The following is a 21,166-nucleotide window of genomic DNA, read 5'->3' as shown; positions in this document are numbered from 1 at the left end:
ATTTTTCTGCATAGGAAGTCATATCATCTGCTTACAAAGATGATTGTATTTCTTCCTTTCCAATCCGAGTAAGCGTGGTGAGAGGGGACATCCTTGTCTTGTTCCCAATCATGTAGTTTCTCAACATTAGATGTAATGTTGTCTGTACATTTTTTGTAGATATTCTTTATAAGGTTGAGGAAGTTCACTGTTCATAGTTTGCTGAGGGTTTTTATCATGAAAGGATGTAAGATTTTTGTCGAACTGCTTTTTTGTGCATCTCTTGATGTGGTCATATGATTTCCTTTTGGATTATATTAACTGACTCTTAAGGAGCCCTGGTGGTACAGTGGTTATACACTGAAAGGTTGGCTGTTAGAGCCCACCCAGCAACTGTGCAGGAGAAAGACCTGGCTACTTGCTCCTGTAAAGATTATAGCCTAGAAAACCTTATGGGACAGCACTCTGTCATGTGGAGTCTCTGTGAGTTGAAAATTGACTCAACAGCACCTAACACAATTGACTGACTCTTGAATGTTGAACTAGCCTCGCATACGTGGGATAAATCCCACTTGATTGGGGTATATAATTTTTCCCATACATTGTTGGATTGGATTTGCTAGCATTTTGTTCAGGATTTTTTTTTACCTGTATTCATGAGATACTGGTCTGTAATTTTCCATTCTTGTAATTTCTTTATATGGTTTTGGTACTACTATAATCATGGGCTCAGAGAACTAGGAAGTGTTCCTGAAGAGGATTGGTATCATTTCTTAAATGTTTGGTAAAATTAACCAGTGAAATCCTCAGGGCCCGCTGTGGTCTTTTTTGGAAGGTTATTAATTATTGATTCAGTTTCTTTAATCAATATAGGCCTGTTATGGATTGAATTTTACCCCCCAGAAATATGTGACAGAAATCCTAACCTCTTTGCCTGTGGTTACAATCTTGTTTGGGAATGGGTTGTCTTTGTTATGTTAGTTAGGAAGGATTAGTGTAGGGTGTGTCTTGAGTCAAGCTCTTTTTAGATATAAAAAAAGATTAAACAAGCAGCCTAGAGAAGCAGAGATGTGGTAAAACAGATGCCAAGTTATGTGGAGATCTCTAAGGAACGAAGAAGCAGAAGCTGAAGAGACAGGGACCTTCCTCCAGAGCCAACAGAGAAAGCCTCCCCCTAGAGTTGGCACTCTGAATTCGGACTTCTAGTCTCCTCAACTGTGAGAAAATAAATTTCTATTTGTTAAAGCCACCTGTTTGTAGTATTTCTGTTATAGCAGCACTAGATAACTAAAACAAGGCCTATTCAGATTAATTTCTGCTGTGTGAGTTTTGGAGCTGTAGTGATGCAGTGGTTAAGAGCTTGGCTGGTAACAAAAGGGTGGCAGTTTGAATCCACCAGCTGCTCTTTGGAAACTCTATGGGGCAGTTCTACTGTCCTGTAGGGCTGCTATGATTCAGAATCAACTGGACAGCAGGAGGTTTGATTTGGTTTGGCGTGCCTTTTGGTAGTTTATGTTTTTCAAGGAGTTGGTCCATTTCACCTAAGCAAATTTTGGGGCATAGAGGTTATTCATAGTAGTCCTTTATCATCCTTTTAATGACCGTGGGATCAGTAGTGATGGTCTGTTTTTCATTCATGATATTAGTAATTTGTGTCTTCCCTTTTTTTCTCAGTTTGGCTAGAAGCTAATCAATTTTATTGATTGTTTCAAAGAACTGGCTTTTGGTTTCATTGTTCCTTGTTAACTTTCTGTTTTTAATTTTATTGATTTCTGTTCAGTTTTTATTATTTTTCTTTGCTTGCCTTAGGTTTATTTTGTTCTTCTTTTCTAATTTCCTAAAATGGAAGCTTATTGATTTTAGATCTTCTTTTTCTAAAATGTGTATTTAATGCTATAAATGCCCCCTCTTGTGCTGCTTTTCGTGTATCCAAGTTTTGATAAGTTGTATTTTTTTATTCTAAATATTTTATAATTTCTCTTGAGACCTCTTTGACCCACTGTTATTTAGAAGTGTGTTTTTTAATCTCCAAGTATTTTGGATTTTGTATCTATCTTCTGTTTTAATTTAATTCCATTGTGGTCTGAGAGCGTATTTTGTATGATTTCTATACTTTTAAATTGTTAATCAGTATTTTTGGCCCAAATTGTCGTCTTTCTTGGTAAATGTTATATATGAGCTTGAGAAGAATGTGTACTCTTGCTGTTGTTGAAGTATTCTATAAATATCAATTAGATCCAGTTGATCAATGGTACTCTTTAGTTCAATTAAATCCTTACTGATTTTCTGCCTGTCAGACCTGCCAATTACTGATGCAAGGGTGTTAAAGTCTCCAATTATGGTAGTGAATTTGTCTATTTCTCCTTGCAGTTCTATCAGTTTTAGCTTCCTATATTGACACTGGTTGTGTATACATTAATGACTGTTACATCTTCTTGGAGAATTGACCTTTTATCATTCAACTCTCTTTGTCCCTGATAATTTCCCTTATCCCGAAGTCTGCTTTGTCTGAAATTAATACAGCCATACCAGCTTTCTTTTCATTAATGTTAGCATAGTGTATCTTTTTGATCCCTATTTGTTGTGCTTTTTTTTTTAATCTTCCCCTCTTTTTTGCCTTCTGGTTTTAATTGAGTGGTTTATATGACTCTTTTCTCTTTTAGCATATCAACTATACTTTTAAGAAAGTTATTTTCTGGCAACCATTTTCAACTTTTACAACTAATCCAAGTCCACTTTTAAATAGCACTCTACCACTTCATGGGAAGTACAGGTACCTTACAGGAAAATATTCCCAGTTCTTTCCTCCTGTCCTTTGATAGCATCACTTATCCATATGTTATAGTCACCCATTGCATTGTTGTTGTTATTAGTTTGAATAAAGTTACCTACCTATTGGATCAATTAAGAATAAGAGAAAGAAAAGATTTTACTTTACCTTCATTTATTCCTTTTCTCCATAGAATTTCTTTGAAAATTTCTTACAAGACAACAGATTTCCTCTGTTTGTCTAAAAGTATTTCTCCATTTGTGAAGGGTAATTTCATTGGATACAGAATTCTACAGAATGAGCTTTTTTTTCTTTCAACACCTTAAATATTTCACTTTACTCCCTTCTTGCTTGCCTGATTTCTGAATAGAAGTCTGGGTTAATTCTTATCCTTCTTCTGGTATAAGTTAGGTTCCCCCACCTCCGCCTTCAAGATCTTCTCTTTGTCTGTGGTTTTCTGCAATTTGAATATGCTATACCGAGGTGTAGATTTTTGGTTATTTATCTTGCTTGGAGCTGAAATTTGAAGTCACCAAAACCTGCTTTTTGGTTTTTTTTTTTTTTTTAAATACCACTTTATTGTGAACATCTTTCAAGTGCTTTTGTTTTCTACATCATTTTTCATAATTTTCTAATATTTTATTGTATTGATTGATTAATTAGTATGTCTCCTATTGTTGGACACTTTTTGGTTGTTTTTTATTGTTTCCTTGTGACAAACTGCTCTGCAGAGAATAAACCACATAGCTAAATCTTTTCCATACATCCTTGGAAGCTTTGAATTTTTAAAGATTATTTTTCATTTTATTTCATGAATTGAGATGAGCCTAACAATATCTCTGGCTTATTGTCAGTCTCTCAATATAAAAAGTGCTCGACTTAGGAAATATCCAGAAATACCTATTTTGGTAATTTTGGGGGGCTGCTAGGAAGTCATTCATACAGTATTTTTAATTCATATCAGCAAACTGTTAGAGCTTAAGTACCTGGAATCCTCAGAGATAATCCAGTGTTTCTCTGTAGGTGTAGAAATAATATTATTTTACTTTATATTTCTGTTAGATCATTTTAAAATTTAGAGATTATCTGGGTACTTAAAAAGAAACCTGGAAAATACATCTTCATTTTCCTTGAAATAATTAAAATAAAGACGATTAACCAACTAGCTCAGTATTACATTTATATTGCTTTGACTGAATGGCTTTTTATAAAGCTTGTGTCATATTTTTGTTTTAAGTGTTACCATTAAGACAGTGTTGAAAAGTGATACTTACGATCCCAGTTGAATAGAACAGAGTAGTAGCTGCTCCTTCCAGCCTGGGCTTTTGGGTTTATTATCTCCATCTACTCTGCTGTCTTCATTCATATGTGTTACCTCTCTGACCCATTTAAGTTTTTCGTTTGTTCTAAGTCCTTTCCTTTCCACTTTCTCCTTTTCCTTAGCCTCATGCTCCAACCTAATACACCCTCTCTGTCCTTACTTTTAGGTTACCACCTTACGTACCTCCTTCCTTCCAACCCAAATTCTTTGAAAATACTGTTCTGCTTTCACTGTCTCTGTGCACAGTTCTTACTCATTTGCTCTTTTAAGCCATTAACTGCCACTGAAATGTTGGTTTGTTGACAAGTTTTGTTCCTAATCTACCTGCTGTGTGTTGGGGGGAAGGGGACATCAACTACCATGTTTACTGATAGTTTCTCCAATCCCAAAACCTCTCCTTATTCCCAGACAGTGGACATTTTCATCTGGCCCCATAGTCTTCTTAACTATATTGTATTCTAAATTCATTATTTCCAGAGAAATTATCTTCACCCAGTTTTTCTATCCTGGTTAATAACAATGCCATCTACTCCGATCATTAAATTAGAAACCTTTGTGTCATCCTTATTGTTTTCTTCTTCACTCTGAGAACTTGCTCCCAAATCCAGCCTTTTACTGCTTTGCCAACACCTTAGTCCAGGTTTTTAACCTCTCTTGTCTGAAAGCTGCAGTAGCCCCTTATGCAGTCCCCATATCAATGTTGGAAACCCTGGTGGTGTAGTGGTTGAGTGCTATAGCTGCTAACCAAAAAGGTCGGCAGGTGCTCCTTGGAAACCCTATGGGGCAGTTCTATTCTGTCCTCTAGGGTCACTATGAGTTTTTTTTTTTTTTTTTTTTGGTTTTATGTCAGTACTGCAGCTTCTCTGTGTGTTTTTCACTGCCATCCAAGGTCCTTTACTGAAAAATCAAATGCTTAGTAGGCTTTATAAACACTGTGTCCCTAAAAAGAAAAATACCAAGCCTGTTCTGTTGCCGTCAAGTCAATTTCAACTCATAGCAACCTACCTATAAAATACTTAAACTTATTAACTGTGTCTCCAGCTTCATCTTCTACCGTTTCTCACTGTTACTTCTTTCAAACTAGGTGCTGTTCCCAGAATGCCCTCCTTAGGCCCTTTTTAGGCACAGATTTATTGGTTCTTATTCTCCCATGAAACTTTCCCTGACCAATACAGGTTCTTTGTATGAATTTAAGGGCTGAAAGGCAATTTAACGTGTTATAATGTACCATTTTATCAACTAGACCTAACTTTCCTAGGGCAGAGATCCTCTCATATTCATTTTGTATCCAGCACCTAGTAATTCTCTTTTATGCAGTAAGTGCTCTATAAATTTCTGGATAATGAGAGAACTATAAAGAATTAATCAGGATGTTTACTCTTGTCTTTAGCAATTTTATATGTTTTTAATTGTAAGATTCCTATCTGAGGTTTGACGTAAAGTCTGGGACCTTAGAAAAGAAGGAAATAAACCTATTTGAAAATGACACTTAATAGAAAAAGAAAGAAAAATGAAGTAATTTTTGGGCCATAGGTCATGTATATTATGTATTCACATGCTATTAGTGTTTTAGTTATGACAGGATGCCAGGGTTAGAAAAAAGCCAAATCATTTTGACTTTTATGCATAAGTACTACCCATCTCTTGTATAAGCACTTTAATTTTAAAGACCGTAGGGAAATAATGTGAATTTTGTTATCATTATGTTTTACGTTGTGTACTTCTTGTGATCGGAGACCATGTCCTGTTTACCAGGAATGTAGCAGCTGCTGAGTAAATGTTGAATTGACTTGCAGAAGTTAAAAGTTGTTTCAGACACTATACTTTGATACACGTAGTCATGTTAGAACATATCATCAACTCTAAGTGTTATTTGAGAAGGTTGCCATGAACTGAGGAAGTCAAGGAATGCTATTTAGAGGTGGCGCAGTTGTTAAATCTCGGCTGCAGTTTGAATCCACCAGCTGGTCCTCGGAAACCCTGTGGGGCAGCTCTGCTCTGTCCAGTAAGGTCGCTATGAGTTGGAATGGACTCAGCGGTAACGGGATATTCATTGGCCTGCATCTTTAGTTGGATAGCCTAGCCAGGGATAGGACCTTTCTGTCATCGAAATAATACAGGCAAAGGCATGGAGGTGCATGTGTGAATGCCGTTGTGAGTCTAATGGAAAGTTTATGTTGTTGTTGCTGTTAAGTGTCCTGGAGTCGGTTCCAACTCATAGCAACCTTATATACTATAGATTGAAACACTGCTGGGTCCTGTGCCATCCAGTTACGCTTGAGCCCATTGTTGCAGCCACTGTGTCAATCCGTCTTGTTGATGGTCTTCCTCTTTCACTGACCCTGTACTCTACCAAGTATGATGTCCTTCTCCGGGGACTGATCCCCCCTGATAACGTGTCCAAAGTATGTAAGATGTCTCACCATCCTTGCTTCTAAGGAGCATTCTGGTTGTACCTCTTCCAAGACAGATCTGTTTGTTCTTTTGGCAGTCCTTGGTATATTCAGTATTGTTCGCCATCACCACAGTTCAGAGGCATCAGTTACTCCTCTGTCTTCCTTAGTCATTGCCCACCTTTCACATGCACATGAGGCAATTGGAAATACTAGAAATACTATGGCTTGAGTCAGGTGCACCTTAGTCTCCCAGGTGACATCTTTGCTTTTCAACACTTAAGAGAGGCCTTTTGCAGCAGATTTGCCCAATACAATGCGTCTTTTGATTTCTTGACTTCTGCTTCCGTGGGCGTTGATTGTGGATCCAAGTAAAATGAAATCCTTGACAACTTCAGTCTTTTCTCCATTTATCATGACGTTGCTTATTTCCAGTTGTGAGGATTTTTGTTTTCTTTACATTGAGGTGTAATCCATACTGAAGGCTGTGGTCTTTGATCTTCATCAGTAAGTGCTTCAAGTCCTCTTCACTTTCAGCAAGCAAGGTTGTGTCATCTGCATAACACAGGTTGTTAATGAGTCTTCCTTCAATCCTGATGCCCCGTTCTTCATATTGTCCATCTTCTTGGATTATTTGCTCAGCATGTTAGATCGGTAGAATAAATTGAAGCCTTTGATACAGGGTTTGGAACCAGTATTAAGGAATTAAAGTATATATAGACATTCCTATATATTCAGATTTGCTGTATTTGATAAGATTTCTATGGGGAATTTGTTAAGTATATTAACTTGAAAAGTTTTCTTGTATAATGGAAGTATTTTTCAAACATACTGAAATATTCTTAAAATCTTTATTCCTAGGATCCAAGTTCGAAATATGGCAACTTTGAAAGATAGTAAGTACTTTGTTTTAATATGTTAATTAAAAGACGAAATAATAAAAATACTTTCAAAGATATACAGCTTTAACCGATTATATTTGGTCAAAATTTATAAAATGAGTTTATATTATATGTGTGAGACATTGGACCTGTTTTGGAAAAGAACAGTATGAGATGACACGTGAGAAAATTTTGGTAGGATTCTATTGTCTGTATGCTGATAATTATATAATTAGAAAATACTATTTGTCCACATATGAAAATAATGTTATGGAATATATTGTTAAAGGCCATTTTCAGTATCTTTTAGTGTTTTAAATGTTATAGTATTATGTTGCCATTTTGCTTGTCCTAAGTAGCAATTTGACTTGCTCTTTTTTTATGAATATCAGTATTCTAACATTAAGCTTAGTTTAGCATCATTTCATCCACTGTGTATTAATGGTCAAAATGCTTTTTATTTTACCTTGCACTTTAGGAAAATATTTAAATAAATTCACAAATAAAATTATTCTATAATTCCTATACCTTAACAAGACACTTATATTTTTCAGTTACCAGGCGACTAAAATCAATCAAAAACATCCAGAAAATTACCAAGTCTATGAAAATGGTAGCAGCAGCAAAATATGCCCGAGCTGAGAGGGAGCTGAAACCGGCTCGAGTATATGGAGTAGGATCTATGGGTAAGAGAAGAGTATAATTCACAAACTAAAAAGAACTGATTAACAAAAAGCTCACTAATGACTTTTATTAAGTGCTTATGATGATGTCAGGTCTGTTTTGAGTGCCTTATGTGTACTCATTTAATTTTTACAACAATCCTATGAGGTGGGAACTGTTATAGCCTCTGCTTTTCATGAGAAAAACTAAAGCACACAGAAGTTAAGTAACTAGCCCAGTGTCACATATGGAAGTGACAAAAGCCCCCATGTAAACCTACACAGTTTGGCCTCAGAACTTAACCACTATAAGTGACTTAAATGGCTTTAAAAATACTCTGAGTTTATAAAGAAAATTTCCTACGTTCTACTTTGGTGAGTAGCGCCTGAGGTCTTAAAACCCTGCAAGCGGCCATCTAGAATACTCTTCTGGTCTCACTCCTTCACAAGCAAGGGAGGATGAAGAAAACTAAAGATACGAGGGAAAAGTTAGTCCAAAGCACTAATGGACCACAACTACCATGGCCTCCACCAGACTGAGTCCAGTATAAGTAAATGGTGCCTGGCTACTACCACTGACTGCTGTGACAGGGATCACAATAGAGGGTCCCAGACAGAGCTGGAAAGAAATGTAGAACAAAATTCTAACTCAAAAAAAGACCAGACTTACTGGCCTGACAGAGACTAGACAAACCCCTGAAAGTATGGCCCCCAGACACCCTTTTAGCTTAGTAATGAAGTCACCCCTGAGGTTTACCCTTCAGCCAAAAATTAGTCAGGCCCATAAAACAAAACAAGACTAAAGGGGAACACCAGCCCAGGGGCAAGCCTAGAAGGCAGATGGGGACAGGAAAGCTGGTAATAGGGAACCCAAGGTGGAAGAGGGAGAGTGTTGACATGTTGTGGGGTTGTTAACCAATGTCATAAAACAATATGTGTACTAACTGTTTAATGAGAAGCTAGTTTGTTCTGTAAACCTTCATCTAAAGTACAATAAAAAAAAAAATTCTGCAATTTTCCTAGATTATTAAATATACTATCAAAAGAACGTGGAAAAGTAGTACATCAGATTCAAGTGCTTGATTTCATCCTGTTACACCTTGTGATGTGGTGATATTCCGGGACTACAGGATGGGGGGTGGGTGGTGGGAGATGGTACCTGCAGTGGGTGTTGACTGTGTAGTCATGGGTATTCCTCATGATGTGGAAGCGGGAACAAGCTGAAAAGTTTCGTTTTAAGATACTTTCTTCATTCCTATTGCTATTCTTTTAAAACCATAAAAACATTTTTTCTTTATAATGTTTTATAGTACATTCTTGGTTAATCTTGTTATTGGGGAAGAGATGTGACATGGTGCCAGTACCAGCTGCCTTCAAGTGGATTCTGACTCATAGCAACCCCATGTGTGTTAGAGCAGAACTGTGCTCTGTAGGGTTTTTGATGATTGATTTTTCAGAAGTATATGGCCTAGGCCTTCCTCTGAGGTAACTCTGGTTACACTGAAACCACCAACCTTTTGGTGAGCAGCCGAACATGTTAACCTTTTGTGATACTTATTTCATTATAAATTTGTTTGATCTTGGAAATGAATAGTGAAGCTATACTGGAAAAATAAAAATGAAGAATTGAAAAATTCCCATTTTTACTCTCCTCTTTAACTGTTAAAGCTCCCATTATAACTCTTCTCACTTATCAACTAACTCATTATTGAACATTGCACATTTACGACAATAGTAAAAAAAATCTACTGTCCATCTATTTTGCGCATTAACGATGTATGTCTGGCAGTAACCAATGTCTAGGTGCAAGGTGAGAGTAATGCTGCTGTGATGGTTAAAGTTATGTGTCAACTTGGCTGCACTGTGATTCTCAGTGGTTTGGCAGTTATGCAGTGATGTTATTTGGCAGTTACGTAATGATGTCATCCTCCATTTTTGCAAAACAACGATTTTGTATAACGACCTGGTCTTTGGAACCTGACCATGTTGATAAGTGAAGAGAGGGTGTAATTCTTCTCCCTCTCTTAGCTTTTCCATCATTATTCTATCTCATACTGATATAAGACTACCTAACTTTATATTATTGAAAATTTTGTAAAAATATGGAAGTAAAAAAAATCATAGAGTGAACCCCCATTTACCCACCACTCAACCTCAGTAATCTCAACTCAAGGGTATCCAAATTTCAAGCTTTGGTTCGAGTCTTAAAGAAGTATTTTAGTCACTGCTCCTCAGTGCTATTTTAGCCTCTTAACTTGTCTCCTTCCTTATGCTTTTGCCCCCCCTACAGTCTGCTCCACCCTGCAGCCAGAATGATATTTTTAAATCATGAACCAGATCATGATCCCCCCATCCAAAAATTTTTAACAGCTTTCCTTTATAAGTAGGATATAATTTGTATCATTGCCTACAAGCCTATGGTGCCCTGGTGGCGCAGTGGGTAAACACTCAGCGCTCAGCCAAAAGGTTGGTGGTTTGAACCCACCAGCCACTCCACAGGAGAAGGACGTGGCCATCTGCTTCTGTAAATATGTACAGCTTTGGAAACCCTATGGGACAGCTCTACTTTGTCGTATATGGTCACTGTGAGTCGAGGCTGACTTGACGGCAGTGGGTTACAAGCCTGTACAGGATCCTGTACCTGATGCCTCTCTGACCTCATTTCCTACCACACCTCCCCTTGCTCACACTGCTGCACTTGCATTTTCTTTCCTCTGCTTGGAATGCCCCTGTCCCCAGTAGTTTCATGGCTTTCTGCCTCACTTCATTTAGGTTTCAACTCAAATACTACCTCCTTGGGAGGCGTTCTCAAACTACCTATCCCAAATTATCCTGTTTTATTACTGTATGTGCTTTCATTATACCTCTTTGTTTTTTCATTCTCACACATGTCACAATCTGACATACTATATCCTTATCTACTTGTTTTATTTGACTATCCCACTAGAATGTAAGCTGCTTAAGGATAGGGAGTTGGTAAGGTATTCAATAAACATATGAGTGAATGAAGACTAAAGAAAGATGGCTCTTACCAACAGAATATATAAGTGAAATGTTTAAACATGAGCTTTAGAAGACAGCAAAATTTGTTTCTTTCCAAATTGAAGATAATGTATATATGTATTATCTGTTCATCTGTCTGTGTAATAATATAACTATGTATTAGATGTAGAATTGCCTTGTGTAGTTTTCTTGTGTTCTTCCATATTAAGCATGCATTTATACCTCTTAAGAAAACTCACTATGAGAAAATGATAGAGCACAAGGGCCCAGTTGAAATGACTCCTTCTTTAAAAAATGGCCATATTTAATTTTACTTAACTGGTATAGCCTCGCCAAACCATTGCTGTTGAGTCAATTCTGACTCATAGTGACCCTATAGGACAGAGTAGAACTGCCCTACAGGGTTTCCAAAGCTGTAATCTTTACAGAAGCAGACTGCCACATCTTTCTTCTGTAGGGCAGCTGATGGGTTCAAACCACCAACCTTTCGGTGAACAGCCAAGCACTTAACCACTTAAGTGCCCACCGTACCACATACTGTACATTTGCTAGGTACCCAAGGATACAATTATGAATAAGATACAGTGCTAAATGAACTGAAAATTAATGTCCTAAACCGTGCCACCAGGACTCCTAACTATCAAGCCTGTTGCCGTCAAGTCAATTCTGACTCATAGCAATCCTATAGGACAGAGTAGAACTGTCCCATGGGGTTTTGAAGGAGTGACTGGTGGATTCGAATTGCCAGCCTTTTGATTAGCAGCCAAGCTCTTAACTACTATGCTACCAGGGCTCTGGGGGCCTACGTGGCATAAAGAAGAGTTAATAGACTAGGTTTTAGCAATCCTTATCAGCTCCAAACCTCATGACTCTCATTCTATGCCTAGCACAATTCTAAGCAAATGGTTGGTGGCTCAGTAAATGTTGGTTGATGCTCAAGTCTAGCCTAGAGTAGGACATTCATTTTTAGCTCATATAGGACTATATCTCATTCATAATTGTATCCTTGGGTACCTAGGAAATGTAGAATGGGGGCACTTAATATGTACCTATCTTTGTAGTCTCTTATAAGGAGCTCTGGTGGCTCAGTGGTTGAAGTGATCAGTTGCTAACCAAAAAGGTTGGCAGTTTGAACACACCAGCCTGCTTCCATAAAGATTACAGCCTTGGAAATCCTATAGGGCCCTTCTCCTCTGTCCTATAGGGTCACTATGAGCGGAATTGACTTGATGGCAACATGCTTGGTTTTTTGATTTGGTAGTCTCCTACGTACTGCATTTCCTCAGTTAATTACTCAGTCAAAACATATGGTTAGGTCAAATTTGGAGAAGAAAAAGTTTCTTTAAAAATTACCCTCTGTCTTAGTGACAGGAAAAGGAAGAATCACTTTACCATTGTTTCTTTTCACTATCATTCATGTCACTATCACTTTTCTTTTATGAATAAGTATAATCAACTAGTCTGCCCACCCCAGAAAGTCTAACCCCACAGTATTGTTCACTTACTAAAGAAGAACCTCGCTGAGGTATCTGATTAGAGAATTTGTGGCATAATAAAAACTCAAGTCAAGACTGCCAGTCAGCTTGTAAGACCTTCAAACTGAGAAGTATTGTTAGAGATACTAAGATGTTAAGTGGGTAATATTTTTAAATATTTTAAAATGTAAAACACATATGCCGTACAATATAAAACTCACATAAATTTAAAGAGACCTAAAAGAAGTGTTAGCTCTCCCCACTCCCCTAGTTTTAAGGTTGAATATTTACTTGTCTCTGCTTTTTGGTGGGGGAGAGGGGGGCTTCAGATATTAAAGTTTGAGAATCACTGCCCTACACTGAGAAGAGTAATACTAGGAATTTTATGAAAGTGGGTGAATATGGCAGCCGTGAAAATTCACCTTAACTACAGGGAGCATAATTGGTGCCAGCTGATGGAATCCATCACCGTGCACCCAGGTCATACTTCCCATAGGCTGCTCCCAGCCAGTGACAAAGCACAGGAGGGATACTAAGGCAGGTCTGTTCTTGGGAAACATGAGGCTCCTCTGATTTGCAGTCTTGGCTTGGGTACTCCCAAGTCACCTTGCCAAACTCCTTAAACTGCACAGTAGTCTAGGAAGCATCCACCCAATCTTTTTGCCCTCTCTTCTTCCTGTGGGTCAGCCTTGGACCATGATCTGAAGATTCTCTTAGCTTCTCTTGGTTTCTTTCCTGTTTTCTCTCTGAGGCATTTTGCCTAGAAAAATTCTTGCACATTTAATCCCACCTTGGCCTCTGCTTCTTAGAGGACTGGCCCAGCAAAGTGAGGTTGTTAAAGTAATCCTCAGAATAAAGTGGTATCCATTAAATTACAGTTTTTATAAGAATTTGATATGCAGATTATATAAGCAGCTCATAAATATTTTCTTCCTGCACTTTTGCTTGTATATTGGAGATTTATGTTCTCTACACTAGAGTCATATCTAGATAAGTGGGTATTTTCTTCCTGCACTTTTGCTTGTATATTGGAGATTTATGTTCTCTACACTAGAGTCATATCTAGATAAGTGGGTACTCTATATATTTGGCCTCTTTACAGGTACTTTAGTTGTACTAGACATTTCTTTCAGTCAGCATTCAAAATAAGTTGGCCATTAATTGGCCTTTAGGAACCTCTGGCATAGACCTTATGGTTTTCAGCTTGATTTTAAATGGACTAAGTACACAAATGCTTTTGATTATGTTAATCAAATTTACATGTATTGAAAACAGCCAAATGTTTTGTAAGTTAGTGATTGTCTCTGTATAGCATTTAATGCTTATTACAAAAATTCCTTTTGTTTGTTTTTAAGCTCTCTATGAAAAAGCTGATATTAAGGCGCCTGAAGACAAGAAGAAGCACCTCATTATTGGTGTATCCTCCGACCGGGGGCTCTGTGGTGCTATTCATTCCTCAGTCGCTAAACAGATGAAAAGTGAAGCGGCCACGCTCACGGCAGCCGGAAAAGAAGTTATGCTTGTTGGAGTTGGTGATAAAATCAGGAGCATACTTTATAGGTAATTTAAATATATATTGTTTATGTTTAAAAGGTTGCAAGCATAAAGTTTCTTTGATAGTTTATTTAAGCAGGGTGTCTTTTTTAGTTACCTGTTTTATAGTCAACAGCTTTTGTTCTTTCCAGAATATATACTAGCATGTAGGTTGCCTCTTTTTTCTACTTGTCTTTTGCTTCTCCTTCCCATCCAGTGAGAGTATCAAAAGCTATTGGTATTAATCCAAGTGAGAACTTTTAGGAGATAACACAGCCTGGAAATATTAGAAGTGAACGATCGTTCATTAGGATGGAAGGAGAAGAATGAAGACAGAAATATAAAGAAAAAAAAAGCCTCATTTTTAGTCCTTATTAGTTATTCGCAGGTGCTGAAGGAAAGGAGCAAGGATGATAATGTATGGAACAACTTAACTCAGGGCCCCCCTCACCCCCACATTTGATCCATGGTGATGTTTATCCTTGTTCCCTATGTTCTTTAAGCAGAAATATTTTGTTAAACTACTTTATGTGATCTCTTGATTTTCTTGTAGGACTCATTCTGACCAGTTTCTGGTGACATTCAGAGAGGTGGGAAGGAAACCTCCTACTTTTGGAGATGCGTCGATTATTGCCCTTGAATTACTAAATTCTGGATATGAATTTGATGAAGGATCTATCATCTTTAATCGATTCAGGCAAGATAGATTTAAAAATCAAAGCATTTTTATGTTCATGAACTGAATTGTTTCTTTTAAAATAAGCAAATGTCTGCTTAACAGTTTAAAACTTACTATTTTGAAAATTAAATTTTTGTTTTTTTTTCTAGGTCTGTCATCTCCTATAAGACAGATGAAAAGCCCATATTTTCCCTTGATACCATCGCAAGTGCTGGTAAGTAGTTTTTGTGTGACAAGTATTTTTGCTATATGAAGAGGAGAGATTTGTTCATTAATGAGAATAGTGTTTGTTAGGATGTCCTGTTTTCAGCAGTAGGAAAATGATCTGGGCTGTAAGTAGCACTATCTGTTGGTGGCTTTATGCTATCTTAGTTCATTCGTTGTTTAAACAAATCTTACTCTATTCCTTCATTGACTGAACAAATGACTATCTATTGAGGGCCATAGTAGGCATGTTGCAGGGGAATTATACCTAATTACAATCAATCAGAAGCTCTAGGACAGAGATTTGAATAGTGTTTGAAAATGATTTACTTTGACCCACTCAATTGTCTCGCTTTATTGTTTGAATAAAGTCATCACTGCCATCTGAAACATCCAAAAGTAATATTCTGGAAAAGATTTCATTTTTTTTGAGGCCTTTTCCCTGTTTCTATACCATATTTCATCTTTTCAAACATGTATACTTTTTTACATTTTAATATCTCTGGAATTGGCATGCCTCTAATAGGCAATGGCATGTCACGGTTTTTAATGAGCTATGTTCTTTCTTTCTTAGTGGTTATACCCAATAACATCTTAAGTATGATGAAACATACTACTCTCACTTGACCCTAGTGAATGAATTTTGAAGTATGCTGCTAAATTTCTACAACATAAAAATTAAAATTCATATCAGCTTCTAGTTCTTCCTCTCTTTCATAGGCTTCAAAAAGGTTTCTTTCCCTCACTTATTTTCCAGACTGACACTTAGATTTCTCCAATAATCAAATGGATAAATTGGGATTTTTGTTCAACACTCTACTGATTTCAGTTCTTTCATGAATTTCTGTGCTAAAAAAAAAAAAAAATCTATTGAATTTCTGCTAGCTTTGTCCCTGACACTCTTCTAGGTGCTGTCCAGAGAACTTTATAACCATAAATTTAATGAGGTTATTTAGATGTTGGCTTCCTAATTTTTATTAAGAAGTAAAATATCAAATACTTTATTTACACATTACATTTTGCTGGAAATCTGCTGTAATATACTCTATTAGAACATATTTGTTTACCCTACCTTACATTGACGTGTACTCTCTAATTGTGTTCATAAAAGACATTAACGTTAGTAAGCTGGTTTTGATTAAATCAGTCTTTGTTCTTTGTGACTTCAAAGAAACTTATCATTTGTTTTAACAGAGACCATGAGTATTTATGATGATATTGATGCTGATGTGCTGCAAAATTACCAAGAATACAGTCTGGCAAACATCATCTACTACTCTCTAAAGGAGTCCACCGCTAGTGAGCAAAGTGCAAGAATGACAGCTATGGACAATGCTAGCAAGAATGCTTGTAAGCACACAATATATCTTTTCAGAGAACTCTGTTGCAGAGAACAGCATGAAGATCCTAGCATCAAAAACAATGACATCCTTTAAATAGACCAGGAAGCAAGAGCTAGGATCTAGCCCTGGGCTCTGCCATTGACTCTACAGAGTTTTTGACCAGTTACTCTTTTTCTGAGTTTTCTTATCTGAAAAAATTAGAAATACAGTATTTTCAGCCTTGTAGGGAAGTATTATCTTGAGGAAGCAGCAGTAGGTTTGCAAGTATTTTGAAAAGGTATTCTATGGAAAATGTAAAAACATTTGTATAAAACTTTTTGAGGCCAATTATTGCACCAAGGTACCCAAACAAGAGCAGACACCTTGATTTCATCTCTCATATTTTTAAATGAAGCAACATACTTCTGTGAAGGAGTTTATTTATTAACAATATATGTTTTTCTAGTTTGATTGTGTTATTTTTGTTTTGTTTGTAGCTGAGATGATTGACAAACTGACTTTAACATTCAATCGCACCCGTCAAGCTGTCATCACAAAAGAATTGATTGAAATCATCTCTGGTGCTGCAGCTCTGTAAGTCCTTGTAGATACCCTTCAGAGTTTTTATCTTTTCATTCTCCTAGTTTAACCTTTGGATGCTTGAAAGTTTTCTGTTTTGTTTTGTCTGTTAAAGATGAAATGATCCATTGCTTAACCTTGTTTCGTTACTCTTAAGATATAAAAACTTGATGAAAATGAGATTCCACTAATTTATTCTGATTGCTTCAACAGAAATGTTCAGGCTTGGTTTCTTCTATTTAGAAATTAGTATATTGTTAGCTTTCCCTTTCTTAAAGCTTTAGGAATAAGGATATGGATAATTTGGTACCATTTATAATATCTATGTTATAGGAATCTAAAACATTATAAACCAAGTAAATGAAACTTCCTGAAGTAAAGTACTGGTTTTGGTTTTGTTTTCACATAAATCAGTAAATCATTGAATGGTGGTAGCTTCTAGGAATTATTTAATTGTTAAATTTTTTTTTTTTTATATCCATACCAAGGGATAGTATATGCTTTTCCTCAAGAAAATTCTTGGCTGTCTAGGAAATCTAATGTTTATGAAACCAGGATTAAGATAATGGGAACTTTATTCAAAAAAATTATGGAACACCCACTATGTGGAAATACAACTCTAGGCACAGTAGCATCATAGATTAAGGATATGATCCTGCATTTCAAAGCATTTATATTCTAATAGGATAAGAACACATACAGATAATTATGATAAAAGATAAAATGTGTGGTGAGTTGTCTTTGACTCATTCACACTCACCCCCAACTACTGGGTCACCAGGTCTTACCTTCTGAGTATCTCTTGAATCTTTTCCCTTTTTAGGCTCACTTTTTAAATTCAGATTCTTATTATTTCTCTTCTGAGTTAAAAAAACAAACACAAAACTTATATTTTTCATGTCTCTTTAAGTGCCAAGCTCTGTACTGGACACTCCTCAGTAGTAAGAATATCTGCTCTCAAAGAGCTCACAGTCTTCACAGGGAGAACAGACATTAAATAAGCAATTAATTCCAGTAGAGCAGGGATCAGCAGACTGAGCTGGAGTTACGAATGTTTTTATATTTTTAAAGGGTTGGAGGAAGAGAAAGAAAGACTGTATATGACCCCACAAAGTCTGCAATATTTTCTGTCTGGCCCTTTACAGAAAAAATTTGCTAACCCGTATGGTAGAGCATTGTAAGGAAAATAATAGAATCCATCCTTGATAATATAATCATCCTACAAAAACATCTTAGCATGATATATGTGATCCTACGTTTTCTAGCCACTGATGCTCTCTCTTTCCACTACCATTTCTCACTTTCTTTGAACTTTGGCCACATTGATCTATCCTAGGGCTATAGCTAACGTCACGTTCTTTCTTACGACCTAGAATTGGCACATGCTTCTCTTTTTGTCTAGCGTGCCATTCTTTTCTTCCCTTTTGCCCCTTGATTCTTCCTCCTGCTGATCCCTTGTTAACCCTCTTAACTGAACTAGGGGAATTATTTCTTCTAGAAAACTCTCTTTCACACATTGAGTGACGTGCCTACGTTTCTCATCCTGTGTGCTTCTTTTTATTGTAGTACTTAAAACATTTTATTAAGAATTGCCTTTTTGTGTATTCCTTGAGGCTAGGGAGACCGTGTCTTACTTTCGTGCCCCCATTACTTGACACATATGTTCCTAATGTTGGTTGAATGAATGAATGAAGTGCCATAAATGTATTAAGAACTGGAAATTTAGAAAAAGAAGAAATAACGTTTTATTGGGAACCAGGAAAAGCTTCATCATTAAAAAAAAAAGTGACATTTAATTTGATCCTTGAAAGTATCATCTCTCAAGACCAAGAACTGGGTAGAATACCAAAGAGAGAGAAATAAAACTGATGGCGCCAACAGAGACTGTTCTATAAGTTGTTAGTTGGCTCCATCAGCTTTGCTATCCCAAGCACCCTTCTTCGGCTCTTATTTTGCTTTCTAAGCATGGCTTTGTTAGGACTAACCCATCTCTCAGCCTGGTCACTAATGTATTCACATGATAGAGTACTGTGTATACTGAATGGCCTGTCACTTACTAGCTCAGTAACCTGGTTAAGATACTACTGTCTCTTTGACTCAGGTTTGTCATCTATCATTATCCTTCTGGCTATTTGTCCCACTGCTAATGCAGATTTCCTCTTTGATGTTATATGTGAGAAGTCTGGGGGAAGGAACTACATTCTGAAGGGTTCCTAAGGCTCAGTAGTTCAGAGGGTTGTGTGAGATGCAGCGAACCCAAGGTCCTTTTTTGTTCTTGAAAAGCGAATGCTAGTAATGAACAATGAGGATACAACTTTGGCAGGATTGAAGACCAAGCTCTTCTTTCTTGATTAAAAAAAAAAATTTTTTTTTTTTTTTATGGAATGGGGAAAACCTGACTAAAAAGTAGCTAGAGCAAAGGAAGCAAGGAGAGGGAGATTGTGGCATAAAACTAATAGTAAAAAAAGAATTCAAAATTCAGTTAATTGGAAACTGACCTAAATTTTCACTTACTAAAAAAAAAAAAAAAAAAGTGTAGTCTAAATCCTTACATAAAAAGTTGGCTTGTGTGCTTCCAAATTGGATTGTTTACATGAATGGATTTGCACACTCTAATCTATCAGTTATTCTGGTTAAAGACTTTAATATTTAACACAAATACATTTGGTTATTTAGTAGTAAAATAAATATGAATAAACAATAAATTTTGAAGTGCCAGTTTAAAAATTTTAAATATATTACTTATAGAAAAAATAGTGATTTCAGTTATAGTTTCATAGTATTGCTTACTTGCATGAACATGGTTTTGTTGCTTCTAACCATATTAAAATCTGTGACTTTTTATAACAGTCATTGGATCTGTTTTTAAAGAAATATTTTAGTGATATACTCAAGGTAATGGGTAAGGAAATGGACATTTTTAGTTGGAAATTATATGTGCATGAATTGCTTCTTGACATGCTTGATTTGTTTGTCTTTTTCTTCCAATATAATAACCAGGGATTAATGAAAATCAAAGGTCAGCCTCAGACAAGAGGTAAAGTGGTACTGTTTCGCACATTCTCCCTATACTCCTCCAGAAAAGAAACCTAGCCAGATATAACTGAAGTTAATTTAGAAATTCTCTACGATACTTGGGTTGATAGGCAATTTATAGTAGCGGCCAACTTGTGGGAGTGTAAGGGTAGTGGGTAATGCTAGTGGGCTTTTTTTTTTTTTAGATTTACATTTATTAAACATGTTGGTCTTAGGAAATCTAGCTTTAGTGGGCAGATGAGACACACAAGGAAATAAACGTTGAGGATAGAGAATTAGTAGCTTTTTTTTTTTTTTTTTTTTTAAGATATTAAATATAGATTGGTTAAGAGTGGTGGTTCTCAAACTTTATGGTCTTAGGACCCTTTTTACACCCTTAATGTCTGACTTAACAGAAGACAGCTGGATTCTCATTTATTTCTGAGCTCATTCTGCTGTGATGTCACACATCATGTACCCTCTGGAAAACCCACTCTACACTCCTTAAGAGTAAAACAAAGAAGAACACTATTATGAAAATAGTTTGCCCTCAGTGACCTATGAAAGGGTCCACAAACCAAAATTTGAGAATCACTGGTATAGCGTAACAGTTTATGATGTAAATCCAGTTCATTAAACCCCACTTTACATACCTATCATCTCTTGACGGTAATATTTTCCAGAAAAATATTGCTTGATTTTTACTTGTTCTGTTCTTTGTTTTTCAGGTAAAGAAGAGAAATTAAGCCAGCTGATTTTATTTCACTTACTGCTGTCCTTGTCAGAAGACATTGTTGGTCGATTGTTCAGATTATGAAAGATAGCAAGATATTTGTAAATTATCGTACAATAAACAACATACAATTTAAAATTTCACTGTTTTTTTAAATTTATATAATAACAATTTTTTTTTTTTATTGTGCTTTAAGTGAAAGTTTACAGTTCAGGTCAGCTTCTCATATAAAAACTTATACACACATTGTTAAGTGACCCTAGTTGCTCTCCCCATAATGTGACAGCACACTCCTCTCCACCCTGTACTTCCTGTGTCCATTCAACCAGCTCCTGTCCCCCTCTGCCTTCTCATCTTGCCTCCAGACAGGAGCTGCCTACTTAGTCTCATGTGTCTACTTGAGCTGAGAAGCACACACCTCACCAGTATCATTTTAGGTCTTATCTAGTCTAATCTTTGTCTGAAGAGTTGGCTTCGGGAATGGTTTTAGTTTGGGGCTAACAGAGAGTCCGGGGGCAATGTCCTCTGGGGTCCCTCCAGTCTTAGTCAGACCATTAAGTCTAGTCTTTTTACTAGAATTTGAGTTCTGCACCCCACTTTTTTCCTGCTCCATCAGG

General features: G+C 36.5%; 1 protein-coding gene across 5 annotated transcripts in view; it reads left to right on the top strand.

Moving 5' to 3' along the window:
* The window catches only part of ATP5F1C (ATP synthase F1 subunit gamma), a 33,853-nt gene extending 13,161 nt beyond the window's left edge, over positions 1–20,692 (top strand). For 3 of the 5 annotated variants that reach the window (XM_049882007.1, XM_049882010.1, XM_049882011.1), the window contains 9 exons: positions 7,325–7,359; positions 7,899–8,030; positions 13,840–14,044; positions 14,571–14,714; positions 14,846–14,910; positions 16,095–16,250; positions 16,720–16,816; positions 19,802–19,838; positions 20,545–20,692. In XM_049882007.1, the coding sequence (XP_049737964.1) occupies positions 7,325–7,359; positions 7,899–8,030; positions 13,840–14,044; positions 14,571–14,714; positions 14,846–14,910; positions 16,095–16,250; positions 16,720–16,816; positions 19,802–19,808 (841 nt within the window). In that variant the 3' untranslated portion in view covers positions 19,809–19,838; positions 20,545–20,692. Of the gene's footprint in view, positions 1–7,324; positions 7,360–7,898; positions 8,031–13,839; positions 14,045–14,570; positions 14,715–14,845; positions 14,911–16,094; positions 16,251–16,719; positions 16,821–19,801; positions 19,839–20,544 lie in introns of those variants that run through there. The other 2 variants (XM_049882008.1, XM_049882009.1) reach the window with 2 other exon arrangements.
* The last annotated feature ends 474 nt before the right edge of the window (positions 20,693–21,166 follow it).

Source organism: Elephas maximus, chromosome 4, assembly GCF_024166365.1.
Source record: "Elephas maximus indicus isolate mEleMax1 chromosome 4, mEleMax1 primary haplotype, whole genome shotgun sequence".
NCBI lineage: Eukaryota > Metazoa > Chordata > Mammalia > Proboscidea > Elephantidae > Elephas > Elephas maximus.
Note: the sequence above shows the minus strand (reverse complement) of the source record. Positions and strands in the feature narration are given on the sequence as shown.